We start from the raw sequence: 11,002 nt of genomic DNA, 5'->3' as shown, positions 1-11,002 counted from the left end.
TGGAGTGTAGTGGCCAGATCTCAGCTCACTGCAAGCTCTGCCTCCTGGGTTCACGCCATTCTCCTGCCTCAGCCTCCCGAGTAGCTGGGACTACAGGCGCCCACCACCTCGCCCGGCTAGTTTTTTGTATTTTTTAGTAGAGACGGGGTTTCACCGTGTTAGCCAGGATAGTCTCGATCTCCTGACCTTGTGATCCGCCTGTCTCGGCCTCCCAAAGTGCTGGGATTACAGGCTTGAGCCACCGCGCCCGGCCAACATATTATTTTAATAGCAAATAATATAATGATATAACACAGTACTGTTTTCAATTGCATCATTCATAGTAAGTTGTAATGATGCTTACGGTTTTGACATTTGATGGGTATTTTACGGGTATTTGTATGTGAATTGCTATGGCAATATTAGATAATCATAATCTGTCTTTCTTATCTGATTAACCTTTCAGTAAAATTGTTAAATAAACATACTAATTTCTGATTTTAAATTACAGTAAAAAATAGTCTTTTAATTACATAGATGGACATGTTTTGATTCAGTGTTAAATCCCTGTTTATAATTATAAAATAACATAAAACGTTTAATAATTTTTATCAATTATTTTTTGCTTAAGTATACAGTTAAAATTATTTGCTATACATGCTCTATATAATTCAGTTTGGGAGATAATATCCATATCTGTTATTAATTCTTTGACCTTTAGTGATTTGCAATTTTCAAGGTGACTATATCTTTTCATAATATAGAGTAATAGCAAATTTAGTGAATATCATTTTTAAAATTAATGTTTACTTTTTAGAGCAGTTTATGTTCACAGCAAAATTGAGAGGAAGGTAGAGATTTTCCAAATACTCCATGGACCCCCACATGTGCACAGCCTCCCCCATTATCAATATCCTCCACCAAAGTTCATTAGAGTTATTGATCAGCCTACATGAACACATCACCCAAAGTCCATAGTTTACATTAGGTTTTGCTCTTGGTGTTGTATGTACATTCTCTGGACTTGGAGAAATGTATAATGACATGTTTCTACCTTTGTAAGTATCCTAGACACAACCGTTTTATGGCCCTAAAAATCCTCTGTACTGTGCCTTTTCATCTCTCTCTCCCCACTAACCCCTGGCAACCACTGATCTTTTTGCTGTCTCCATAGTTTGCTTTTTCCAGACTAGTCTGGAATTCCACTGTATTGGAATAGTACAGTGGATAACTATTTGAATACAAAAAAATTAAAATTCCATGGTAATTGCAGTAGTCATTTAAGATGTTCTTTGTCGTTTTGTTTTCTTTTCTTTTTATTGTTTTACTTTATGTTCTAGGATACATGTGCACAATGTGCAGGTTTGTTACATATGTATACATGTGCCATGTTGGTGTGCTGCACCCATGAACTCGTCATTTACATTAGGTATAGCTCTTAATGCTATCCCTCCCCCCTACCCCCTCCCCACAACAGGCCCCAGTGTGTGATGTTCCCCTTCCTGTGTCCAGGTGTTCTCATTGTTCAATTTCCACCGATGAGTGAGAATATGCGGTGTTTGGTTTTCTGTTCTTGCGATAGTTTGCTGAGAATGATGGTTTCCAGCTGCATCCATGTTCCTACAAATGTCCTTTTGTTTCCTTTTCATTTTGTTCAGCATCGTAGAATATGATGATATATGCTTTCCATACTGAGAAAGCATGATTTCTATAGACACTTGCCACATAATAGGGTTGACAAAAATGACATCGTGCAGCACTACAGACCATCCTGCTCTATGAGGTGGGTCCAGATAGACTTTCTATGATTGAAAAGGGACAATCTTAAGAGTTTGTACTTTATAAAACTTTCGTGCCTTGCAATTGAAGATAAGATGAGGCAGTGAATACTACAGGTAGATAAATATGTTCCTCACTGATTATCTTCCTTTGAGATATGAGTTTGAAAAGAGTCTATATTATTACGACATGGCTTGCCTATAACTAGATTCTCTGTCATGAGAAATGCCCAGAGAGTCACAGTGTTTGCTTTACATGAAGTGTGAAAGAAGTTTTTTCTTCCACTGGAGAGAGTGACAACTGTTGGCACATTCTAATAGCTTGAGTGAGTTGATAGTTCTGTTCATATATATTTTTCACATCAGATAGTACTCCCTGGCAACTTGCCACCACCTCTTCAGTGTTTCTTCTTAAGCTTCTCTCTGAATAAGTGGTATGCTTCTGAGTGAGTGGATAAGCTCATAAGGGAATGATCTTTCCAGTGGTTCTTTTCCATAGGAGTGAAACGGCAGGCAAATTTGAGCCTTGTCTGTGGCATACATAGGGCAGAGAAAATAGCCAGAACTAAGTAAACTTAACCAGCATTTTCCCCAGAAGAGTATTAGCAATAGTGAGTACAGTGATCTCCCTTGAGATCTTCTCCACTGGCAACTGAAAAGTCTTTGCAAGAATCTTTGTCCCTGGTCTGTTTCCTATGTTTTGCCATAAAATATAGTACAGTGCTCATGGACCTAGCTTCCTTGTGATAGGATGTTTTATTCTAAACTGAACAGTTTTAAGTGAAGAACTGGAGAAGCTTTGTTGTGTCACAACAAAATAAGTCCACTTATCTTCCCTTTTCCACAGGGGATACATTTCAAAACCCCCAGCAAATGCCTGAAACTGTGGATAGTACCAAGCCCTATATACACAATGTCTTTTCCTATACATACATGTCTATACAAAGCTTGATTTATAAATTAGGCACAGTATGAACTTAACAATAGATAATAAAATAGAACAATCATAACAATGTACTATAAAAAGTTTTGTGAATATGGTTCCTTAAAATATTTTCTTGCACTGTACTCACCCTTATTCTGTTGATGATATGTGGTGATACAGTGCTTCTGTAATGAGATGGCATAGGCATCATGATGTAGTGTTAGGCTACTATTGACCTTCAGGAGAAGGATTATCTGCTTTGGGTGATCCTGGATTATTGAGTCTTGATGATACCGGTGGTTGGTTGTCAGGAGAAGACCATGCCAATGACTAATGGGTAGATAGCATATACAATGTAGATACACTAGACAAAATGATGATTCATACCCTGGCTGGGATGAATTGAGATGGCTGAAGATTTTACGCCACTTAGAACAGCATGCAACTTAAAACTTACTATTTCCAAACTTTTCATTTAATATTTATGGATCATGAATGACTGTGGGTAACTAAAACCACAGAAAGCAAAACCACAGATGTGATACCATGAAATACATATTTGGTCTTCAACTCTGTTAAAATAAAAACTTTGGCTGAATTAAATTTAAAGGAATTTAATTGAGCAATGAACAATTAGTGAACTGGGCAGCCCCCAGAATCATGGCAGATTCACAGAGACTCCAGCACAGTCACATGGTAGAAGATTTATAGGCAAAAAAAGAGGAAATGATGTCCAGAAATCGGAAGTGAGGTACAGAACAGCTGGATTGGTTACAGGTTGGTGTTTGCCTTGTTTGAACACAGTTTGAACACTCAGCAGTGTATGAATGGTTGAGGTATGGCTGCTGGGATTGGCCAAGACTCAGTTATTTTTACAGGTGCATACTCCTATTAGGTTTTTAATATTGTCTACTTATTAAGCTAGGTTCCAGTTCATCCACATGGACACAAATACAGAAGTAAGGAGTCCTTCTCAGGTCATATTTAGTTGGCTTTAACAATTCCATTTCATGGCATACAACTCCTAAAATCTAGAATCTCCAAAGTGATGTCTTTGTATGCTAATGATTGATCGATGGCTAAGCAGCTTCAGGATGGGGGCTGGTCACCTGAAAGATTTTTGTTGTTGTTGTTGTTGAATCTTTTACTGATCTGGATTTTCCATTCTTGCTATGGCTGCCTCTTGTAACACAATTAGGAGAAGGAAAGTGGGGGAAAATAAAGTAGGGAAAGAAACATACAGTGGTTTGGGTGGAACACATTTTTACAAGAATTGAGTCAGATATACTCCAGAAATGACGAAGAGAAAGTCGGTCTGAATCATAGAAAAAGGGCAGAACTTCAAAGAACCAGTCCCTCAACCCTACTCACTTTTTTATCCTGAGCATGTACAACTAACAACTACAAAATCAGAAGTAGAATTGCTGAGCAGAGTGTGTATATGTGTGTTTGGAGAAGATGGGGAAGAAAAGGTAGGGAAAACCAAAATAGAAGATACTATGCTTGTGTAAGACTTTCTGTATAAGCCCAAGTACAAATATAGTTTGAAAATTGAAGATATTAAAGTGATTGGAAGACAGAGAAGAAAAACAAAGACAGTAAGTAGAAATTTAAGGCAGAATAACAAACATGATGCTCCGTCACACCCCCTATCCACCCACTACCATGCTTCAATCACCCAAATGGTAAGGAACCACCAAAAACTTCAACTGCCCTACCCATTTTCCAGCCTCTAACATCTGTTTATCATTGACCCCGTTTTACATTTTCCTGGCACTGGCTGTTAAATTTAATGCCCTTGCCAAACCTTTCCCCGTCCCAGTGACAAAGTGTTCTCTCATGATCACTTGTCCCTCACTCCAAGGACAAAGTAGAGAATAGCTGGTTTAAAATGGAGGAAAGGTACAAGGACTTCCCAGGGCCCCTCTAGTGAAAAGGGAAAAGCAATCATTACTTAACGCCAAATACTATTTGGGACCCTGAATGAAGACTGTTAAAACAGCAGGTCCCCACCTTAACTAAGGTCTTCCTATCCAATTGACACCAGCCAGTTACCATTTCCCCTCTTCGACCCATAGCTTTAACTGGCTGGCCAGCAACTCAAAGTGACAGACCAGATAGGTCTCTTATTCCAGAGTTCCCAAAAACTATCAAAACAGCAGGCCTGCTAAAGCCTGGCCTATATGGATTTTAAAAGCAGCAAGTTTTCTCATTAAATTATACATTTTTGCCAGGTTTTCAACAATCTCTCTCTCTTTTTAATCTCTATTCTTCATTCATCCCAAGCCTATAACTTCAGATCATCATCCCTTAGCTGTCACCAACACTGCTCTTCTGTGGCCCTCACTGAATCATAATTTGCTGAACTGTACCATGAAGCTTATAATCAGTCCTTAATGGGATTTTGGTGCCTATAACCCAAAAGCACTCTACATGCATCACTTCTTTTCTTTTTCTCCTTCCTTCTCTGAGGCGTCTCTGTGATATTTAAATCTCTGGCTAAGTTCTATCTGATTCCCTGAAAACTTTTCCAATGATGAGATGTAGGAAAACTGTTTCCCTCCTGGGAAAGGTCAGATTGCCGGGAGAGGGAGGATGTAAATGCCTGAGACCTGAGGGAAAAGGAGGAAATTGGTTCCTTTCCAACATCCGTTTTCTTGGTTTCTCTAGATTTCAAGGAGAGTCAAAGATAAAATGAGTATTTTAATTAAGTTTCAGAAAAAAAGGGTACATGACTTTGATGAGAAAGCATAAAATTAAGAGGCTTTTCTGGAAATCCAAGAAAAACAAATAACCATTAATATGTTCAATGATAATTTTCTGGATCTTCTTCTTGTGTCAAAAGTTATATATTTTCTCCTCAAAAGCAGCTGCTCCAAGAACTAACTAGCCCTCTTTATCTCCCTCTAGCTGGGACAGACTGATTCCCCTCCACCCCGACCTCTCTTCTTTCAGTAACACTGCGTAGGTGTTAATGGCCTGGGCTCTCACCAGTGAACAGAATTGTCCTTTAAGCCAGCAACCCACAGGCAGTGGCACCCAAAGCCTCGCCCCCAGTCCGCAGGGCACAAGCCACAGAGCTGGCATTGTTTCCAGTGTCTCCAGAAGAAGGAGCCAAAAGCTGATCCTCAGCACAATCAAAGCCCAATATGGAGACAGAATAACTGCTTCTAGGCAGAGAGTAGGCAAGCTGAGGGCAAAAAAAGGGGAGTTTTGCAGCCACCCCATCTTTAGAAACAAGGGGAAAACTAGACCCTTTTCCACTATTATGGTCTACAAGGTACTCTACTGCTCCAAGGGGATCTGAAAGTACAAAAGGATCTAAACAAATAAGGAGAACTTTTCCCAGGCTGGAGATAAGAATGACAAACAGAAAGATGGGTGAATGTAATAATGTGTAGGAAGATGATGCTGGGAACCTCCGTTCTTCACGTGGCTGCCAGCCCCATAGAGGACAACACAGTAAGAACAAGGACAACCACTCCAGACTGGTATAGCTGGGGAATCTTCAGGCCTTTTCCTAGTCCCATGTCAAATGTCAGATCCCATTCCAGGTATGATACATGAGAGGGAAGACGAGTGCAAACTTAGCTGTGTGGATCAGTGCTGGCCCCAGACACAGGGACTTCACGAGTTCCAAATAAGACTCAAAGTTCCCAGGGAGTAACAGGGCCGACATGCCAAAAAGAGAGACCCCTGCACTCAAAGCAATACCAGTGCCGCTGTGGCAGATGGACATCGCCATGGGAAGAGACCAACTGTAGATAGTGATGTGGGGAGATACAGGACGGTTTGAACCCGTAATGTTCTTATTCCAGAACCACTCCATCCCTTCTTTGGCTGTGGTTCCCAAAGGAATAGCATTTCTGATGCAGAGCTGAGGGCTAAAGTGGGCTGGGAGGCAATGACGACCAACATGTCTCAGCAAGAGTGCACCCATCTTGGGTTTCGGTCTGGACGGAAGTCTGGTCGCCGGAAAGATGAAGGCATGATTAGAGGATTGGAACTTCTAGCCGCCTAGGAGGCGAGGGGAGCTGAAGATTAAGCTCATCACCAACGGCCAGTGATTCAGTCAGCCATTCCTGTGTAATGAAGCCTCCATAAAAACCCAAGAGGATAGGGTTCAGGGAGCTTCCAGATACCTGAATACATGGAGGCTTCTGGAGGGTGGTGCTCCCTTGGAGGGTATGAGACTCTCCACCCCTTCCCAAAACCCGGCCCTGTGCAACTCTTTATCTGTATTTTTGGTAATGTTCTTTGTAATAGCCAGGAAACACAAGGTTTGTTGTTTTTTTTGTTTTTTTGTTTTTTTTGGTTTTTTTTTGCTTCCCTAAGCTCTGTGAGCTGCTCAAGCAAATTAATGAAACCCAAGGAGGAGTCATGGAAACCATAACTTGAAGTTAGGCATTCTGGAGGCCCAGAATTGTGACTGGTGAGGGGAGGGGGCAGCCTTGGGGACTGCACCCTCAACTTGTGAGGAATTGATTTAGAGGACCCCCAGCTGGTGTCTGCTACAGGATTGATTGATTGCTTGTTGGTGCAGAAAAGTCTTCCCCTCATTTGGTCACAGAAGTCTTCTGTGTTTGTTATTGTTGTTGTACTTTGAGAGCAGAGAAAAATACATTGTGGTCATTTTTTTTTTCACACATAAGATGGGTAAGGGGGTTACAGTGCACATTGTTCTAACTGCTCTTAGTCCGTTAGTCCAGAAATCATGCTACGTTTGACACTGTTAGCTTATGATACATATTTTGTTAATGATGCCAGTGAGACTGACAGGGTTCATTTAGGATTATAATTGTACACAGCAGATCCTTTTAAGGACCACATTTGGATAATTCCCATTCTTCCTTGCATTTTATAGATGCAAAGGAGGGGCAGTAAGAGTTCTTAATGCATTAATTTCCTACCAATAGTATAATTAACATTCTAGGATAATATCTAGGTATGGCCCCAAGGGAATACTTTGTAATAAAGCATCAGTCTTATGCCTTTTTAAAACACAAAGTCTAAAGCATGCAGAAAAGCATGCATGGTTTTTAAAAATAAAGGTAGAGTTTTGCTCTGTTGCCCAGCCTGTTCTTGAACTTCAGGGCTCCTCAAGCGATCCTTCAGCCTTAGCCTACCAGGTCATTTTATGCCTTCAGTATTCTATGTGTTTCTATTGTTGATTTAAAAGGTATTTTACTTTTTTCTTTAACAGTGGATGGGAGTTTTGAAGACTCTGTAATCAGGTAGGATTTACAGATTTTAAATATTTATCTGTTAACCAAGGGATTACAGGGAAAAGAAACGAATATCTGCTGATTGTTGCACCCTGCTGTGCACTCAAAATAGCACATCATATTATGTGCCTAACTCATCCCATATAGTCATCACAACAGCTTTGCAAAGTGTCTGTGCAATTACAACCTACTTTTTACTAATCAGGCAACTGTGGTTTAGAGAGGTTGATTCATTGGCTCCGATCCTATAATTAACAATTAGCTGACTCATAGAACAAGAGTAGAGACCTGATAGAGACCTGTGCAGCACTGGGATCAAGGTACAGGTCCAAATCAGATTAATTCAAAAAGTCACATTTAGTTATATATTAACTCTGATTTATACTTTTCCTTAGAAGTCAGATTAGTCCAATAATTTGTCCTATATATTTTTGGCAGTTTCAGTGCTAACCAGCAACTTGTTTTTACCATCAAAGATTTTAGGGCAGATCTCATTTAGCTAGGCCACAGAACCATAGGTTTTACATAAGCAAGACCAGGCAAGTTTTAGAAACTTATTGTAAGAATTATTTTATTTTAAGTGAAAGATATGTACATATCCATGTTATGTTACATATCCATAGTTACATATCTGTGTCATGTTAATTATATTTATTGTTTATTTAGAATCTATGTCTAGGTGATTTCTCTACTTAGACTTCCAAGTTTAGTTTTCCCATTAGTTTACTCTGCCTAGTTCCATGAAACTTTTTTCCCTGGAGACTTTTTTCTTCTTCCACTAGTTTCTATAATCTTCTCTTGAGGTTTTTTTTTTTTTTTTTTTTTTTTTTTTGAGACGGAGTCTCTCTCTGTCCCTCAGGTTGGAGTGCAGTGGCGTGATCTTGGCTCACTGCAAACTCCGCCTCCTGGGTTCACGCCATTCTCCTGCCTCAGCCTCCTGAGGTAGCTGGGACTACAGGCGCCCGCCACCGCGCCCGACTACTTTTTTGTATTTTTAGTAGAGACGGGGTTTCACCGTGGTCTCGATCTCCTGACCTTGTGATCCGCCCACCTCGGCCTCCCGAAGTGCTGGGATTACAGGCGTGAGCCACTGCACCCGGCCTTCTCTTGAGTTTTTAACTTCTTCACTTTTCTAGGGGTGTCTTTCGTTCTATTATTTTTTCCATTTCTGCCAGCTAACTGTTCCTTTTTTTTTCTGCTGACAGAATCAAAAGCACATAGAATTTCAGAATTTTAAGGAATCTTAGTGGCTAATCAAAATACCCTCTAGTACTTAAAACTATGTTTAACATTCTAGTCAAGTGGTTATTCAGATGGAGAACCTGAAACTTAAGGAGGTTAAAGTGACTTATTTGGATATAGGAAGTGGCAGAAATGAGATTTGAACTCCTTTGAAAGCCCAGTCCTCTCCCTTCTTCATCATCCTGTCAGTGTGCATTTTAATAATAGAACGGGAAGGTGGGAATAGTGAACACAGTGGACGAGGAAAAGAATGGAATCAACTGATGAACCAATGGAAGAGGATAGGAATGAAAGGAGTAGGGGAAGGCCTAGTTTGAGGAGAACACTGAGTTAGGCAGGAATGAGGATTTTAGAAAAGAGGTCAGAATATTGGGGTTTATGACAAGTTTGATAGATTTTAGAAAGAAAAGGCACAGGATGTTGGGAGTTATCTAGAAAGGCGTATTAAAATAAAAGGTTCAAGGGAATCGCAAATGAGTGGCTGCTTTTTTGGTTGTTTAATTGGAGCAGCTGACAAACTTCAGAGTTTCTATTGAATGATGGTAAAAGAATTTGAGTCACTGGGAGGAGTCGGTATAGCAGATAGGCTTGTGGTATCATCTACCTTCATTGCAACTTACACAGGAGTGGCTCAGAGCCCCTCAAGTACTAGGGGACTAGAGTTTACAGAACTTGACAGATCTATGGCCCAGGGCAAGGTGTCCCCTCACCTCTATTTCTTTTTCCAATCTACTGACTTTTTCCCATGTCCATGCAGACTAGGGCAGAGGTAGGATTGGCTGTCAAATCAGTCATGGAGCTTTAGTTGGGTAACTGAATCTGTCATCTGCTGGGGACAGATGACAGACTCCATTTAGCTTGTTTTCCAGGAGCAAGGAAATAGCTCCTACTCTTGGTTATTCGACCCTATCGTTTTAGGAATTTGTATTTCCGTTGGCTGAAGATTTAAAGGTTGGAGACTGCCATAGAACCTTGCCTAAGAGGAATCTAAAAGGAAGGAAGATATTTAGATAGTACTTAATAATATTTGGGGACACAGAGCTGTACAACTACCAGGACTGTATTTTTTCAGCAGTCTCTCTCCTTAGGTATCTGAGTGCCTATAAAGGTTGTTAAGGGCTTGCTAGTTTATGTGAACCTGAATAGGACGGACCTATTCAGGGACAGGACCTATACTAGGATTTTATAATTTTTAGTGTTTCAATATTTCTGGGAAGAATATTTTTAATAACAACATAGACATTTTCCTCTGACTTTCATATATTTAACTTTCAAGTATTTCAAATGTTTCAAGGGAATCCTTGTAGTGTTTTAGGGTAAAGGTAAGCACTGAGGTCTTTTTTTTTTTTTTTTTTTTGAGACGGAGTCTCGCTCTGTTGCCCACGCTGGAGTGCAGTGGCGCGATCTCGGCTCACTGCAAGCTCCGCCTCCCGGGTTCACGCCATTCTCCTGCCTCAGCCTCTGGAGTAGCTGGGACTACAGTCCCCGGCCACTACGCCCGGCCTTTTTTTTTTTTTTTTTTTTTTTTTTTGTAATTTTAGATCCCCTGACCTCGTGATTCACCAGTCTCGGCCTCCTAAAGTGCTGGGATTACAGGCATGAGCCACCATACCCGGCCTGCACTGAGGCCTTCTTAAGTGATTTCCATGCTGAAGAACCCAGGCTGCCATTTTTGAGTGATGCAGATTACTCTTTGAACCAGGCGTAAATGAAGGAGAGGAGACACTATTTTTCTACCTTGTTTTAAGTTATCAGGTTTGTTCCAGTTTAGGTATTAAAAATTATGTCAACAATTAATTGGATTTTCAGCTCAGCCTCTAGGACATACAATTTGTGAAGACAAATTATTCTCC

At 40.4% G+C, this 11,002-nt stretch overlaps 1 protein-coding gene across 1 annotated transcript; it reads right to left on the bottom strand.

Annotated features, from left to right (window-relative positions):
• Positions 1-5,872: 5,872 nt before the first annotated feature.
• Positions 5,873-6,622, bottom strand: LOC105493055 (succinate dehydrogenase cytochrome b560 subunit, mitochondrial-like). The gene is made up of 2 exons (XM_024796374.2): positions 6,370-6,622; positions 5,873-6,206 (listed from the first exon to the last, which is right to left on the bottom strand). The coding sequence occupies exons 1-2, from the start codon at positions 6,620-6,622 to the stop codon at positions 6,004-6,006; spliced, it is 456 nt and encodes a 151-aa protein (XP_024652142.1). The 3' UTR covers positions 5,873-6,003.
• Between the last annotated feature and the right edge of the window lie 4,380 nt (positions 6,623-11,002).

The sequence above is a fragment of the Macaca nemestrina genome, chromosome 4, assembly GCF_043159975.1.
Source record: "Macaca nemestrina isolate mMacNem1 chromosome 4, mMacNem.hap1, whole genome shotgun sequence".
NCBI classification, from domain to species: Eukaryota; Metazoa; Chordata; class Mammalia; order Primates; family Cercopithecidae; genus Macaca; species Macaca nemestrina.
This window is presented reverse-complemented; position numbering and strand designations above follow the sequence as displayed.

Bases quoted from the DNA above. Each gene is read 5' to 3' on its own strand.
- LOC105493055 (XM_024796374.2), bottom strand. From the start codon at position 6,622: ATGGGTGCACTCTTGCTGAGACATGTTGGTCGTCATTGCCTCCCAGCC. The intron at 6,207-6,369 runs TTTTTGGCATGT...TTTGACATGGGA, and splicing joins TTTGAGTGCAGGGGTCTCTC to CTAGGAAAAGGCCTGAAGAT.